Consider the following 17,662-nt stretch of genomic DNA (forward strand, 5'->3'; position numbering starts at 1 on the left):
AATTTAAGAAGTCTAGGAACACTTCTATCTCAAGCTGTTTACATTACACCATAATAATTCCATTGAACATGAGCTAAATGTTTCCCTGCAACAATGGAGTCATTTGGAAAATATGGCAGAAATTCAAGGTCAGAGATGGACTCTGTGGCCTAATTCATTCCCATGTTTCAAATCTGTTCATGACATCTGCATATAAGCCGAAAATATTTACATTTGGTAGCCAAGTGGAAAGTAAAGCCCTTTATGATCTGTAGGTGTTTCTGCTTTTTAAGGCTTACAGAATGTTTGTGTGTTTATCCTGAGCCTTCTTCCCAAGGGGGAGGGCCTGGTAGGAGATTCTGTTAATGCCTTTTAAGAGTGAATGTTTAATTTTCACTTCATTTGGTATTTTAGAGTGTGCTGGACCCAGATACATCTGATCCTACTGACATTCTCACAGAGCAAGCCAGAAACTTCTGCCAGAGGAGTGGCAGTAAAGCCACCAAAGTGTCCGAGATTGTAGCCACAAGAGACGAGGCGATCTACAGAGCCATCCAGGAGGGAATCGACAGAGTCAACAGCACTGCTACCAACAGGGTTCACTGCATTCAGAAATGGATCGTCCTGCCAAGAGATTTTTCCATTTCTGGGGGAGAACTAGGTAAGACTTACTGTTTTATCTTGAGGTACACAAAGTTAGGAGGCTGCTAATCTAAGAATATTCAGTACAGGAGGAAAAAATGGTTACGCAGTGTGTGGTAACAAATACAAAAATTGGAGTTTTTGTTGCGCACACATTTATGAATCTGTGCTCATTTGCATGTAGAGCTCTTAAATGTCTGATTGTTTTGGGTAATTAAACAATTTTGGTAAATTCCATGTGCATTAAAGTATTAATAACTTCCTGTAACAATAGTGAAAGTGATGCCTGGAATGGCTACCTAGAACAGAGGCTGGACAGAGTTAAAAGAGAAAGGATAGGTTTTTATTGAAAGGCCCTCACAAGGTACACCTTGTGAAGGCCTTTCAATAAAAGTGCAGGAGTGTCACAGAGAGTGTCACACCCAAGATGGACAACCATCACATGTTGATTGGACAGATCTAAGTTTGGTCTATTTGCATATTGGAGGTTAATGTCCAGTTACAGCTTCAGACAGTGGAATCTCATTCCCCTAGTTTGCCCCCCCCACCCCCTTCACTGTAGTTTACATTTTTTGGGGCCTGTGAAAATAAGGTAACCTTGGGTTTCAGGCCTAGAGAGAAACTTTTTTTTCTGAATAAAGTGGGGGAACAGTAGCTGACAGGCTATGGAGTTTGAGAGCTATACACTAAAGCAGTCCTAATCTGGAAAACATAAAAGCTAAAACTTAAGGCATCATAAGTTTCTCTTTAAAAGAAAACAAAAAAAAGCAGCAAGATAGTGGAAGCCTGATAATGGAGCCCAAAGCATATTACCAGGCTCTTTGAATAAACTGGGAATCATTTAAAAGCTTCTAAAAATGTATTTTTAGCAAAAAAATAGTAGCCAGTTACCACTTTATCTGCAGCTCCCTTTAAGTCCTCATGCTTATGTGGAGGCAACCTCACATATCACACTTACTTCTCACTTTTAGCATTTATCTGTGCTGAGAGGGGAGCGTGTTCTTCCCAACAGGCTCTTCAATAAAATACTCAGGCACTGAAGCACAAACTGAGTAGGAATTTTTGTTCCTATTTCTGGAATTGATTCTCCCTCTTTTAAGGTCCCACAATGAAGCTGAAGCGTCTTGCTGTGCTCGAGAAATACCGAAATGAAGTAGACTCCTTCTATAAAGAATAAAAAGTGTTTCCTCCAAGCATTAAGAAAGATCTGTGAACAAAAGGAAGTATTTTCTCATCAAAAGTATTAACAAAGATTTATGCTTTAAGTTTGTAGTCTGTTGAACCAAACCACTAGAAAGCTGCTGATTTAATTGTTCCTGATACTCACCTGATCATTTGTTCTTTTTACAGAAGCATTTTTCTGCAGTGTGTCCATTCTCCAATACTGCTTTTACTTTATGACCTTAATGACTAAAACATCTTTCTGTTGTATAAAGCAGATATGACTAACTCTTCTAGATTGAAACATAACAAGTTTTTATATAGTCTTCCATTTTTCTTTTTTTTTTCTTTTGTTCTACAGGATGTTTCCTGCAGCTCATGATATATTTTGCTAGATAGCAGTACTGCTTAATGAAACTGTCATACCACTCTAGTGATAATTATATAAAAAAAAAATAATTAAAAAATCAAAAGGGCTGGGATTTTTTTCCCTTCCCAGAGAACACTTTCTTGTTCACTAACATATTTCAGAACCTGAAGACATTCTTGTTTCTGTAATGCCTAGAATTCAGACTTCTGTGAACATAGCAGTTCGCTTCTTAAGTCCATGTTGGAATAAGTATTGCTATTTCTCATAAAAAGAAATAATCAGAAGTAGGGCAATAGTTTCCTAAGACTGAAAGGCACAAAGGAATAACTACAGGAGCTCTCACATTAAAATGCTATTACAGAAACTTCTTTAAAATTGTTTACAGTGCTATTCTTTGAGCAGTGTTTGTCAAATGTGTAGCTGCATGTTTCAGTATTCACATTGCACTAATTCTGACAAATGTGGGCTACATTTCTTCTTACCCATATGCAAAATAAATCCTATTATGAGAAGGGAATGCTTGGCACGAAGTTCTCTAAAGGGTGTGCTGAAAGTGATCTCTGGCAGACAGCTCTAGTAGCTCACACAGGCAGGGCAGACCACAGCCCGTTATTGAGACAAAGAAATGATGCAGAACAGGATAAGGTTTCCATAAAAGTTCCATTACCAATCTCACACATCTTACAGACCTAAGATTTGTTGCAAGTACCAATAATCAACTCAATATATAAGACAAAACAGCACCCTAGGATTATAAAAACAAAGCGAGCAATAGGACTTTGAAAAGTTTATTCTTCCCCATCTTGTGCGCAATGGTAATTCAGAATTTCTTTAACAATATTAATCTGAAGGAAACAAGGAAGCAGCAGCTGGGAAAACACAGAAAGAAATGTTGCCCTATTCACAAAAAGCTGAGTGTGGGAGGAATAAATCTCCTCCAGCATGTTGTTAGACTGTATAAAAAAGCTGGGATGCTTACTTCAGAGAGTGACACCAGAAGTTGTTACTCCTTAGTTGTTTTACTTCTGAAACAACCAGCTGTAAACAGTCATACTAGCTATTACTGCACTTAGTTACTTTCTATTAATAAAATGAAGCTGTAAGAAGCCTGCTTCTGGCAGGAGGGGTAATCCTGTGCTATACTAACAAGTATGAAAATACATATTTACTTGTCAGGTGCAGGAATGGAAGCAATACCTTGATAGTTACAGATCAGAATGACTCAAGTGACAATCTGCATCTGATGGGGAGGGGAAGGGAGGGCAATGAGTTGCTTTTGCACCTATTAAGCTTAGTAAGCAAGGAAAAAATAGATTCAGATCCCCTTGAATAGGGATGAAATGTATTTCTGGAACATAGGCACCAGAGCCAAACCGCTGATCTGTCTTAATCCATTTAGGACTTGTCTCTTACATTCAGAGTTTCTAGAATAAAATTACTGGTCAATACAGCACGACACACTGAACAGACTGTGCAGAAACTACAACACAAAAAGCATTCTAGCCGAAGTCATGAAATATTTAGTGTAAATTTGCAAAGTTAATACTTTCCTCTCACAATATATGGTGGAAGTAATTTTGTACTGTTTGCTTTCATTAGAACTCTATTGTAAAGTGTGTTTCAGAGAGGAAAACTTGTAAGAATTATTTTGGTATATAGATTTGAAAAATAATTTCAGCATTAATTTTCACCCCTTGGTAATGGTTGTAAATTTGTTTAAAATACAGAAATAGAATAAATCTCTAGAATTTAGTATTTCTTAATTCATGCCTTTTGTGGGCAGGGCTGTATTTCATTAATCACCAGAGTATTAAAGTGGTTTTCTTGTTGCTTCTAACACAAAATTGCTATTTTAAGTTATTTCATACCCGTTTCTGTGCGTGAAGATCATCTTGTGCTACTCTTAAGCTGAAAACCTATGTTTTTAATTTCAACAAGATCAATAAAGTAGGTTTTAAACATTAAGGTGCATTTATATTTCACTAATCTGTCACTGGTTTGTTTGCATAATTTTTCTATGTGGAAAGTAAAACTCTCTAATTGAAATATTAGACAGTTACAGTGCCAATAAAGGAATTCACTTACATAAAAATGTTCACCAGATAGAAAAAAATAAATAAAACAAAGCACTTGGAAAAGTCCACCGAAAGCAGGCACAAGCATCATTTGTAGCCATTTGGACTAGATTTATTAATGGAGAGGCTTCAGCTAAAAAGTTTGCTCTCAAGAGATAAGCAAACTCTATGCATGTGGATATCAGGTTACATATATTTGTACTCTGTGACATGTCCTTCCAGAGTCCTCAGCAGCAGCAGGAGGTTTAGTCTTTGTCCCGTACTCGGCGGCAGATCTCATCTGTGAATTCCGAGCACTTGGCATTGCCTCCCAAGTCTTTTGTCAAGACCTGAAAGAAAGAAAAAAATAATGTTACTGAAATGTATTATGGGGCCAGTCTTGTCTCTGAACAATTCTGGACGTTCTTATGATGTGTTCTCTATGGATGGTTAATAAGATGAGCAGAAATACATCAAGTTTGAGTTCTGCATCCCATAGAGACTTTGTAAAAAAGGACTGTGCAGGGAGAGAAAACCTGAGTATCCATGAAGTACTTATAATGTTATCAGATTTCAATGTGACTTTAACATGATTTTATCTTAACTACAGGAATAATGTGTGTGTGTGGTCAAAGCTCTACAAAGTGCTTTAATGGTGTAATTAATGATTAAGTATTTACATCTTCAGTAAGAAGTTTGTCCTTCGGAAGTAAAATTCATATACAAAGGCTCAGCACAAGGACAACTAATTAAGAGTAATTCAGAAATATTGGGTCTTTTTTAAAATGAAACCCATGTAGAACAAGCACACATAACTCTTAATGCTGCATGTTAACAATTCTCAAAATTTGCTTTGTTTATTTAAGAGAGAGGAAATATAGAGTTCAAAATCTCTTTCATCAAGTACAACTCCTGTCTGGCATCATGAAGACAGTAAAATAAAAATAAAAAAGTGGGCAACATTACTTGTCCAACCTAGCTAGATTAAAGCACTTTAGGAGATAATTAAAATTATCAGTTTCCCTCCCATACACACAAATCTTAATTAATTTGTTGAGGGGAAGGGAGGAATAACAAGCAAGAGAAGCAATCATGGTTACTATTTTAGGATGTTGTAATTTAAATTGCATTATGGGGCTTTTCAATTAAAAAGACTGTCTCCATTGTGAGCATATAAACGTAACATTGTAAGTAGCCGTGTCAGGATCTTGCACTGTTATCTTCCATGGAATTACTGACCTGCTGATGGAGGATATCATTTCCAGAGCAGTGAATGGCAACTTTACAGGAGCACCTCTTTATTCAGTTGTAAGTTTAGATTTTTTGTTAACTGGCTCCTACATACAGCAAGATAGCTGCAAACTTACAAAATGATGACAACTTTTGGTTTCAGCATTCTTGTTACTTTTAATTACAAAGCAGCTTCTCATGGTCCTGCCTAAAATAAATGAACCAGCATGACTAGCTAATCCTCTTTAACTACAATCTTCAAAATCTTGACAACTATGTTTTCAAGAGATGGATATGAATTTAGAAGAGTGAACCGATAATGGTAAGATCACAAATTTGTCATGTTTTAGAGCATAAGTCCCCTCTCCCTCCAATATCCCATCTGAGTCATTAATCTAAAGACACTCTCTTCCAAAGAGAAACATATACAATCCTCAGAGAAAAAAGTTAATACTGGATAAAAACTGTTCTTTTCTAGTCAAAAATGAGTGAAAGGAGTAAGAATGAAAAAAGAAAATAATTAAGCTGAAAAAACAGAAGTATTACAGTCAGTACTGAAATGCTATACAAAGTAGATGATGAAGCCTGGGAGTGTCCTTCAAATGAGGATCTAGATTTCAATATATATGCTTTGTAGGTTTCATAAACTTTATAAGTGAAATGCTAAGAGTTACTTCAAACTCTGATCCCCTTCTTGAAAAACAGCCGTCCAGTTCACTATTCTGGAGTTGATAAAGCTGTGGAAATCTAAGATGAGCATTGCTGAGACAAAAGGAATGCTACAGCCTGTCCCCTTATTACTGCAGTGCATATTTAATATCACCAAAGATAACAGAATTACTGTCAGAGAACAGTGGCACTGCTCATGCAATAGGCTAGCTCAGCAGGCCATCCCCCACCCTGGTGTGAATCTTCCATGTTAATTCTTGCTTTGATAGGATATGATTTTAATTCAGTGCATTTATTTGCCCACCCAAGTTACCTTTCCATCTTTAATTGTTTCGAAGCAAGCTGACTCAATCTTGGAGGCATGTTTGTGCATTCCCATGTGGCGCAGCATCATCACAGCACTCAGAAGGAGGGCAGTTGGATTTGCCATGTCTTTTCCTGCAATGTCTGGTGCCGTTCCATGGACCTAGAAATGAGAGTAAAGCTATCTGTTATGTCATTAGGGCTGATTAAAATGTTCTCCTAGGCAATTGTGCAAGCAACCTGAGCCACAGGTCTTCATGTTAAAACAGGACTTACTATGCTGTGATACAGTCAGTGGAAAGGAGATACCAAGGATCAAAACAATTCAGTTCAAAGACGTCAGAAAGGGAAAACTAGGTCAGCTAATACCTTTAAGTGGAGCCCATCAGGTTCTATTTCTTAGAGGGTATTTATCATATGAGAAAGGGGAAAATAAAGTATTGGCCAAAAAATGGATATGCAAAAAACATACATATGGAATATTTACTTTAACCAGTCTCTCAGGGTAAAGCTTGAGTATCTTCACAGTAAAAGAGAGTTCTAGGAGAATCTTTGTTAGATAAATGTCAGCCACATTGTATGGCATGGAAAGTTTAGATTCTCAAGCTGAGACAAAGTTATCACTGATCTCCCTTTGTGTGTAACAAGACTTACGGATTCAAAAATGGCCACGCCGTTGGCACCAATGTTTCCGCTGGGTGTTACTCCAAGACCCCCAATGAGTCCAGCACACAAGTCACTGAAAAAAACCAACCACCAAATTAAAGAACCCATGAGTTTTCCCATATATTTTCTTCTCTGCAAGGTATTAAAACATTTTTGTTTATCAATTAACTGCAACTAATTATACACCTGTACAGTACACCTGTACCTGTACCTGTACACCTGCAATTAATTTATACACCTGTACAGTCTGAGAATAATATGGAAAAAGAACAGACGCTGTTAGCCACCTGTACCCCATCAGAACATTGGAAAATTCTTAGAACTTAGCAGAATATAATGTAATAAAGGAAAACTAAAAGGAAATTCCAAATACTAGAATAAAGCTGATAAGACACAGGCAAAACAAGAAGTACTAGAAGCACAGCATATGTATAGAAGTCTCAAAAACTAATTATGTACAGTTCCCTTCAACTATACAAAGATCTTACTTCCTCTGAAGGGGCCCACAACTACTTTTCATATGTAAATTCCTTCTAAAAATGTGGAGGAATTTTGCTCAGGTAGGTGAATTACTGGTGGTTTTGTGATGTACTGTGTGCAGCCTAAGGAATGTTTTCCAAGTGACACCAGACTAGCTTTTCCCCTCTTTATTCAACAGCCTGCAGGTCACAAGTCTGACATTAGCAGATCATCAGATCTAAGCAATCTGCATTTGGTTTCCAGCAGAATTACCATGGGGAGCAACAAACCAACTGTGCCTGTTGTCATCACACTGTAAGTCCTGAGCTGAACACACTGATTAACAAAGCTCTTAAAACTCTGTTTCACATCCATACATAATTATTGCCTACAAACTAAGCTAAGTTAGTCCTTAGCTTAGGACTAACAAGGAGAAAAGTTTGGATGACTTTGCAGAACAATATTTTAAGCTAAAAATAAGCCACTTAAATTACAAATGGCCTGTGGGGAAATACAGTCTGCACTTGTCACTCTAAGTATTTAATGCTCAAAGAGAAGAGATTGTCTTCTACCTATTCAGATCTATTCAGTCTAAGGAATCTACCTGGCATTTTGTTCATACTTTTAGAGCAGGTGAGACCTCACCCAGTGGTGACAGTGTCCTCTTCAAGAACAGATTCAAATTTATTGAAAATTTTTAGAATGATGGAATTTTTTATGGAATTTCCATGAGAACTTTAAAATGGTTGATAATGAACTCTCTGAAATGGTATTGATGATGCCACTCCTCTGATTTGATCTCTCTTAGTTAATACTCACACAGTAAGAGCTGCTGTGAGGGCCCTGTGCACACCCTCACCAATTCTTTAAACCAGAGGCATTGGTTAGAAATCTGGTTTTTCTTAGTGTGCACAGCCTTATCACAGAGAGAGTGCTGTTTTAAGAGAAGCTTAAGAACCATTTTTTCTTATACTTAAGTTACCTTTAAATTTATTATCTGTACAAAACCAGGAGATGGATTCTAACATGTGAATAGTCAAACTTGTAAATAAAAATTCCAGTTCAGGATCTTTCCTCAATCTCTCCTTAGAGGTGTGAGAAGAAACTATTTTACATAATACACTTAATAGTCCAGATTAAACCACTTCATTTTACAGGTGTTTAATGGAATTTACACTTAACTAAATTATATATACTTAAATAATTTATATATACACTTAAATAATTTTACAGATGGAGAATGTGTGCTGATAGGTTTTGCCTTCAAGACACAAAGAACCCCTAGTATTAATGTTATTCAAATATAAAATTTAATTTGACAGTAAGGAAAAGTAATACATAAACCAAGAGCTGGCAGAATATTAAGAGGCCACACATTTAGTTCTTCAGTGACTATGCAGACTGATTTAAATGTATGATGAGCCCCCTCTGTACATCACAGTCCCACAGAACCCTACACAATCTGTTTTAGTGCTGAGGATGAGAAAGTTTTTCTCCAATATCTAACCAGGCATTCAATTCTCTATTTCAATGTAAGCCATTATATTCTTCCCACATTTGGAGAAATTTCTCTCTGTACCATCTGAACAATATTCATAGCCTCCATAAGTAGAAACAGATTTTTTAAAATAAAAAGTACATTCTTATCATACAGCCCCACCCATTAGTATATTAATAATTGAAGCAGTTAATGTCTGTTAAGAAGTGTGAGTGCATAAGATGATCTGGCTTGCATGTGACCTCAATGATTGTAGGGAAAGTATCAGTATTTTACATGTTGGGAGTTCAATGAAAATCTCCATACCTGAGGATGTCACCGTACAAGTTTGGCATAACAAGCACATCAAATTGAGATGGATCTTGAACCATCTAGAAGGAAGGATATTTTCATTCAGGTTAAGAATTTAAACTAAAAAAAAGAAAATAACCCCAACTAAAACATAAATACTCACATTCAGACATACAGTATCCAGATACATTTCATTAAATTTAATATCTTTACAGTTTTCTGCTGCCTCCCTGCATTTTCTCAAGAAAAGCCCATCAGACATTCTCCTGCAATTAGACAAGCAAGAGAATATTGCAGTTATTGTAAGGAAGCATTACTGGAGATAAACTGCATGCAACAGGGGTTTAATTAGCATTCAGAGACTTGACTTGTGACTATTATCCCTCCTAAAATATTTCTGTATCAGTAGTTTAAACAGCATATATTAATTATCAGAATGACTTACATTCATTTATGAAAGGCTTAGTGATTTTGTGAAGGTGATGCCACATAATATCACATGTGTTATAACTCAGTTCAGTTTTAAAGATACTTTCATCCTCAGTTTTAAAATTAATTTTCGTTGTTTAAAAGTTTCTAAAATAAGAGGTTTGGGAGGAAGGACTACTACAAACTTGCTAATAAGAACATTGTCACACAATTACCAAAGTATCAGCATTGCCCATTTTTCTTAGGAGGCATTTACTTGAAATTTTCCCATTTTACTGACTCCGAGCGCCAACAACAGAAGTTTCACATTTGAATAAGACTTAGGCAGTTATTTATGATGAAATTTTTGGGGATTTTTTTTTTTTTGTTTTTCTCAAAAGAAGTGTCAACATACATGATATTTGCCTTGTGCACAGCAGTCACGTGGCTTCTCTGATTGTTTCTGGCATACTCAAAAGCAAACTCTGCAATGCGCTTGCTGGCTTCTTCTGTGATCAGCTTGATGCTCTGCACAACCCCATCAACAATCTGAAAGACAGGAAGTGCATCAGCAGTGCAAGTTCATTCTTCCCATGTGGAACCAAGCAGCAGAATTCTGAGTGAGGCAGAATGCATTTCACAATGGAGAAACCTTTTTATGGGTGTCAGACATTAAAAAAAATCCAACTGAACCCCAGTGAGATGGGCAAAGTCAGCAGTTCTGTGTGGGAACCCAGGGCATCCCTCTGGCTGTCCAGGATGGCCAAGACCCCTGCCAGGGGGCTCAGAAGCCCTGGCACAGAGCCCAAAACACCTGTGGGTTTGATTATGACCTGTGGAGCAAGTTACCAACCTTATATGAAGGTCAGCAAGCCACAACAGTTTAAGCAGAATATTAGTAAAGTTATCATGGGGTGAAAAAGTAGATTTTAGGGTTTTTGGTAAGGAGGTTCAGGAAGCAAGATGGAGGGAACTGGGTGTGTCCAGCCTTTCTCCTTCTTCTTGGCCTCCAACTTCTGCTGTGATGTTGGCACTTACAGACTGGTTTAGAGTAGAAGCTCACTGTCTAACATGGGTGATGGGTATTAGAAAGTAATTGTAAACGTTGTATATGTAGTTTTTAGTATGAAGACATAACACTGCCCTGGGGGCAGGCAGAGTGCCTGGAACTGTCCTGCTGGACCTCGGCAGGGCAGGAGAAAATTTTTTATAGATAAGACACAATAAACAACCTTGAGACCGAGAAATGAAGAGCTCCAACTCATTCTTCAAGCGCCCAGGCTGGGAAAAGAGACTTTTTAACAATCTCAGGGTCGCAGCGACCCAGAAAGGCCCTGAGAGTGCTGCAGCAGAAAGGCAGCAGAGGCAGCAGCCATGGCAGAAAGGCAGCAGAGGCAGCAGCCATGGCAGAAAGGGAGCAGAGGCAGCAGCAGAGGCAGAAAGGGAGCAGAAGCAGCAGCCATGGCAGAAAGCGAGCAGAGGCAGCAGCCAAGGCAAAAGGCAGCAGAGGCAGCAGCCAAGGCAGAAAGGCAGCAGAGGCAGCAGCAGCCATGGCAGAAAGGCAGCAGAGGCAGCAGCCATGGCAGAAAGGCAGCAGCCATGGCAGAAAGGCAGCAGAGGCAGCAGCCATGGCAGAAAGGCAGCAGCAGAGGCAGCACCCACCACGTGCTCGATGCCGCTGTACTCGCCCTCGGTGTTCTCGCGGATGGTGACGATGTTCACGTCCGTGTAGGGCGTCTTGTAGCCCTCGATGGACACGCACGGACGCACGTTGGCGTAGAGGTCGAAGGTTTTACGCAGCAGCAGATTCATGGATGGGTGCCCTGCAGCGATTGGGGTCTTCAGAGGCCCTACAGGAAAAAAGGTACACGAGGATGAACAAGAAAATAAACTCCTCCATGGATCTGAGAGCAGAAACTATAGGTAAAGTTGGACTCCTCCAGAGGATCTCCAAATTCCTGTTTAACCCTTATGCTGGAATGCCATGGGAATTCTCTGTTCTGTCAACTACTGCATAGGCACATTCATCGGTGGGTAAAGGCCAAACTGCGAGCCTTACATGGAACAGATTTTACAAAATGTATTCATTAAAACATACAAAGATGCTGCTCATTAGGAACCTAGTTATTGCATACTGTTGTGTATCTTAGGAATGCCTTCTGCACAGAGTCCAAAGGTTGTTATGTAAGCAATTTCAACTACAATAACTATCAAACTTACTGCTTGGAAATTGCATTAACCTTTCCTGCGAGGACTGCTCCAAGATTACAGACAACTACCTGCCAGGCTGTCCCCTATTTTATTGTGCTACAGAGGAAGAACTCCGGCTTTACATCAAACTCATGAGAAACACAATAGTATTTCATATCTGTGTATTAACCCCTAAAATACCTTTTAATCCCATTTTGTTTTTATCCATGGATTCTTTGGCTTCTGGGGGTATCATCCACTTTCCTCCTGGTCCTTGGATAGCCGTAACATTCCTCTCTTCCCACTGAATAGGTGCCTAAACACACACAATCTATGTTAACTTTCATGTCATGCTTTGCTTCAAGTTTTAACTATCACAAGAAGGTGTGTAAGGAATTTTGTCCAGGCCTTTCTAAATAGTATTTTCTCTGGTGAGTGAGGGTTTGAACTGAAGTAATTTTTGAAAAATGTAGTTAAGTAAATGGAAATTAAATAGTGTGAGCAGCAAATCGTCATAAATGTGAATATCACAATGGCACCCTAGATGTCATATACACAAGTGCTATTTCTTTAAAGGTTTTAGAGCTATTGAGTTCCTTGTATACAAGGGACAACATTTTAAAGCTGAATTCATTGAGGACTCATCATCCCCACTGACTGGAAGACTGTGTATGACATAGATGTGTGTCTGTTATCTCACTGAAAATCTGCACATGCTCCACAATGCTTTCTGAATTTGCATTCACCACAGGACTCTAAGTGGAGACAGGATGCCACACATTCATTTCATCAGGAATGACCACAAAAGAAAAGATACATCATTAAAGAAACTTCGTGTTTTCAAATCCATGTTGGATAGTTGTAATACAAAGGGAATATGCTGGGTACTGTTACTAATGTGGAACAATTTAACAGGCAATGAAGAGCTGTATTTCCTTTCAAGGAAACTTGACAAGCTCTAGTGAAGTTTCTCAGATAGGTAAGGGAAAGTTCTTGGATACAGTAAGTTTTCATCTCACTGAAGTTAATGTGATTGGCAGCACAGCAATTGGATTGCTAAAATGAGCCAATCCTTTCACACACACTTTTGACCTGCACTTGAAGTCCTAATAAATGAAAGAACATCCTCTGTCAGTTACTCAGGATTACTACATCAGAGTGATTTCACATGACACTGAGTTCGTATTTCCAAAAATCAAACACAGCATTTGCTCTCAAGTCTTTACTCCTCTGTCACCTCTGTCAGTTTCAAGGCATGCCTTGCTATCACATTCCTATAATTTATTAGCTGAAGCTTCGAAGTTTTTCTATTGGAAAGAAGTTTTAATAGCTTAAATATGACTTAATCTCTTAAAAGAGATTTTAAGCTTTTTTAAATATGCCTAGTTAAATATGCTGTAGTTCAATTTGCAATGCTTATAGCAAGACAAATATGACTTACTTTGGCAGCATCAAAGATCTTCATGACAGCAGCAGAAATCTCAGGTCCTATGCCATCTCCTGGGATTAAAGTTACTGTTTGTACCTAGGTAAAGAAATATCAGTAGTACAACAAATGAATGTTTGTTTTCTACATAGAAAACATCTTCATGTGTTGTAGGAACCAAGTAATTATTAGAAAACAAAATAAATTTTCCTTTACCAAATATTCACTATGAAGAACAGCAGTCCTGGACAGGAGAAGGACTGGCTTGCTTTCCAAGGGAGTGTACAAATATTTTGAGAGAAATGTTTAAAAATTCACCTACTACCTATTCCTATTTCACAACAGAGGCTGAATGTGAAAGGCAGATTCCTGCTCAGTACTACTTGAAATTAATTAAGGTAGCATGCTTTCCTCTGGAAATCTGGAGAGCAAGTTGTATTACCTAGTTATGACTCTGTTCCACGTATGTCTACAATATTATCAACATGCTGCATGGTACTGACACATGCTAGAAATGATTACATGTATGAAAAGATACGTTCACCTTAAAAAAAGGTCATGCCAAGCTGAGCTTCTCAAGTGACCTCCTAAAAATCTCAGACCCATTTTAAACAATACCAACTTATTTCTCTCTCATAATGTTCTCAGTTTTGTTTCTTTTTTATCATTATCGAACAAATGCACAGCCAAGGCTCAACAAATAGCAGGGGAAGAATGTATTCTTCTTTGAAGAAAAAGATAAATTATGATCACTGTTCTAAGGGTACGTGCTCCAGCTCATTTTGTTTTATTTAAAGAGATCAAACAGCTTTTATGGGCTCATTATTACCTACAGAAAAGGCAGCTCACATACATTATTTGAAAAACCCCTAGCAGAATCAACTCACAAGCCAGAACTTCGATATATATTGACTGATTTTTTAACTTTTGAGCCAAAGAAATTCACTGTGCACAACAAAAAAACCAGAGCTTCAAATAAAAGAACACTGCTGCTGAGCAAGCTGTCACTGATGAAATGCCTTGAGAACAGTATTGAGCTGTCTGTCAGCACTGCAGGGCTCCACCTGAGCCTGAAACTGTTGTGTGTTCACTAGAACCAGGGGTGCCTCACCTCGTGATTCTTATACTGTATAAGTGACCTTTCAGTTTCTTTTCTAACTTTGTACCTGCTGTTCTACAAAACTTATCATGTTAGATAAGTTCCTCTAAAAGTCACAGTTCCTCTTGAAGATTAAGTCATGCTTAAGAATGCTGAGCCCTGCTCCTGTCTTCACCAAAAAGAAGGCCCATGGGCACTTCAAACACATACACAAAGAAGAAGGTAAAACATCTACAGGGAAATACACAACGTCTAAGATAGTTTAAAGAGGACCTTGAAAAGGCAGAATTTTAGATGCAAGGAGTTCTAAAAGCAGCAGTAAAGTAAATCTAGTGCCTAGAGGGAAGTCTGCAAAAGAAAGAAAATGAGAAGCTTCTCAACAATCTTTCTACTTTGCCCAATTTATATTTGCTCATTCCCAGATGAATTCCAGAAGACTGGCTTATGCCTGTATTTTGTGAAAACTTTCCACACCACTTCTATGTTTTGCTAGAGCCTTTTATATTCTCACAGTGATGTGCAATTGCCAATGACAGTGATTAAGAGCACATTAAGAGCACGCATGTTCACTTGTTTGGCCCTTATTTTTTGGGAACGTAAGAATAACAACAATGATCTTATGAATTTCCAAACCCACTTATTGAGAAACTTCTTAAAAGAAAAAAATGGGACTATTATACTCACAGCATTACCAAAACTTCTGGTCACCTTTTTTTGGCTTTTGAAAGCACCTAGCAATCGAGAAACCTGCAAAAATCCAAACCAAAAAGATGTTCTTTTACTGCACAAACAGGATTTTACAAGTTTAACAATATTGCAGCAAATCTTCTTTTTAAAGTGATATTGCTTTAAATCTCCTAACTCAAACTAGTATAAAAATCCAAATGAAACCAGAGTACGCAGTGCTTTGCCAAGTTGCAGTCGAACACTCAGAGCAGCAACTCCTTGTGAGTATTCTTAGCACAAGGTGAGCCCAGGACAGCCGTGCTCTGCCCCATGCTCTGTCCTGCCTGGGGGCCCTGCACCCCACTGGAGTCCTCTCAGAAATGATGTTGGAAGCAAACATGCAGGAAAGCAGGAACTCTAACCAAATACATCATATGCTAAGGACAAAGACATGCGGAAAGCAAAGTGAAAAATCAAACACTTCACTGGGAGCAGTTGGGTGGACAGTATCTTTACACATTTCAGGTGATGTTTCCAAAACTACTTTACATTTTAGTGTCACTTCTTCCATTCAAACTGTGGTGAATTTTGTTCTTCTACCTTTTATACCTGTAGGTGTTGTAGTACTGCCTTCTGCATGACTGATGGTTTTTTAAAAGTGGAACTGAAATGCACATTGAAGACAAAATTCACCATATCAACAAGTCTACACATCACAGTCAAAGAATTACATCTTCTGAGTATTCTGAACTGGCATTAAGCTTCAAAACTGGGATGGTATCTAAGCTTGGGCTCTTGCCCAGCTGAGCTCCATGAACAAAATCCTTACTCTGCAGAAAAATCACAGCCTCCCAATCTTAACCTCTCTAGGACTATTGATGCTTCTGGGACTTAAGAGCCAGAAGACTTCTAACTGCTCACACTACTTCCATTCTGCCATACTCACATATGCAAGCTGTCTGCAGCTATCAGGCTAGAAATGACTTTGACAATTCATATTCCTCTCCTGTCCCACCTGCATTTGTTATTTCTTTACTGACAGAATGGTGTGTAGCAAAAGGAACAAACTATGTTGGCACCAACAGAAACAACTAGAAATAATACAATTCTCATATTGTAATGATAATAAATTAACAAATTATAAAATAATATAATTATCGTATTGTAATGAACACTGGGGGAGAAGTAATCTAAGCTAGATCTATTTTTACTTGTAGCCCCACATGAGATTTACAAGGTCACTGCAACAGGCAAGCAGAGTTTACCAAAGCAGGCCCTATGTTTGAGGATGAAGGCAGAGCAATCAAATGAAAATGTGAGGTTGACTGTACAGGGTGTTCTCATGGTACAGCTCCTGCACATAGAATCAGGATTCACATTCCAGAGTAGCCCTGGGAAGGGCACAGTCTGTCTTGTCAGAAATCACGGGCCTAGTACATTATTTTGAAGTTCAACATTGGTAACACCAATAAAGAATCCACCCAAGGAAAACTGATCCATTCTGACCTTAAAGTCACGTGTCACGATTAGCTCTTGTCAGTTCTTCCTTACTTTAGCACATAAGGTTAAACGGGGCGGCCCCAATGACTTTGCCTTAAGCAGGCTGTCATTTAAAGATACAAACCAAATTTCATTTACTCAAGGCAAAAACCTGTATTTCCGTGACATCCCCAGGATAAGGCCTGCGTTTCAGAATGGTTCACAGCTGCAAATCCCAGAGGACAGGTTGGGGACCAGAACGTGGCCAGCCAGAGCCCGGCAGCAGCTCTGCCCCGCCGGCTCTGCAGTGCCCGGTCCCGCGGGCTCTTTGCGGCAATGGCGTTCCGGGCTGTGCTGGCTGCCCCGTGCGCACCGGGAGCTGCCCGCGGCCGCGGTGGTCCCGCCGCTGCTGTGACCTCTACGGCGCGACCTCTCCGCAGGCCGCTCCGAGGGATGGCGCGGCGCCCCCCCGGCCGGGCCCGCTCGAATAACGGCCCCTTCCCGCCGCCGGCCCGGGGAGGGGGGAGGAGGAAGGAGAGAACCCGCGAGAGCCGCGGGGCCGCCATTCGGCCCGAGCCCCGCGGCCATTCCCCCTCGGAGCGCTGCCAGGGCCCGGCGGCACTGCGACCTTGCGGCCGGCGGCCGCGCCTCAGGCGCCATCAAGCTCCGGGCGCGTCCCGGGCGCCGCGGAGATAGGGTCCGGCCCGTCCCCCTGCCTACCGTGGGCATCCACGCGGCCGCGGCCATGACGCTCCCGGGCAACGCGGCTGCCAAGGCCCGAGAGCTCCGCGCCCGCCGCTAAACCGGAACCGGCGCGCGGGGAGCGGCCCCGCCCCGCCCCGCGAAACCCCGCCCCGGGACCGCCGCTGCGGCATCCACGCGGCCCCTCAGCTCCCGCCCGCCGCCGCCTGAGGCGGTCCGAGCCGCCTCCCCGGCCCCTCAGCTCCCGCCCGCCGCCGCCTGAGGCGGTCCGAGCCTCCTCCGCGGCCCCTCAGCTCCCGCCCGCCGCCGCCTGAGGCGGTCCGAGCCTCCTCCGCGGCCCCTCAGCTCCCGCCCGCCGCCGCCTGAGGCG

General features: G+C 40.3%; 2 protein-coding genes across 11 annotated transcripts in view; one reads left to right on the top strand and one right to left on the bottom strand.

The window, feature by feature from the left end:
- The window catches only part of LOC134425172 (calcium and integrin-binding family member 2-like), an 89,856-nt gene that overhangs the window by 37,009 nt on the left and 35,185 nt on the right, over positions 1 to 17,662 (top strand). For 6 of the 10 annotated variants that reach the window (XR_010029612.1, XM_063169497.1, XM_063169494.1 and 3 more), the window contains one exon: positions 394 to 640. Coding sequence is in view for 7 of the 10 variants with exons in the window: in XM_063169497.1 (XP_063025567.1) it covers positions 394 to 640 (247 nt within the window). In the remaining 3 variants the exon portion in view is untranslated. Of the gene's footprint in view, positions 1 to 393; positions 641 to 1,721; positions 4,118 to 7,359; positions 7,635 to 7,732; positions 7,849 to 17,662 lie in introns of those variants that run through there. The other 4 variants (XM_063169498.1, XM_063169499.1, XM_063169506.1 and 1 more) reach the window with 3 other exon arrangements.
- IDH3A (isocitrate dehydrogenase (NAD(+)) 3 catalytic subunit alpha) lies at positions 2,927 to 17,424 on the bottom strand. Its single transcript, XM_063169507.1, has 11 exons — positions 17,311 to 17,424; positions 15,130 to 15,192; positions 13,362 to 13,445; positions 12,122 to 12,236; positions 11,393 to 11,580; positions 10,146 to 10,279; positions 9,486 to 9,588; positions 9,338 to 9,402; positions 7,063 to 7,147; positions 6,419 to 6,571; positions 2,927 to 4,556 (listed from the first exon to the last, which is right to left on the bottom strand). The coding sequence occupies exons 1-11, from the start codon at positions 17,335 to 17,337 to the stop codon at positions 4,473 to 4,475; spliced, it is 1,101 nt and encodes a 366-aa protein (XP_063025577.1). The 5' UTR covers positions 17,338 to 17,424; the 3' UTR covers positions 2,927 to 4,472.

The sequence above is a fragment of the Melospiza melodia genome, chromosome 15 (assembly GCF_035770615.1).
Source record: "Melospiza melodia melodia isolate bMelMel2 chromosome 15, bMelMel2.pri, whole genome shotgun sequence".
NCBI classification, from domain to species: Eukaryota; Metazoa; Chordata; class Aves; order Passeriformes; family Passerellidae; genus Melospiza; species Melospiza melodia.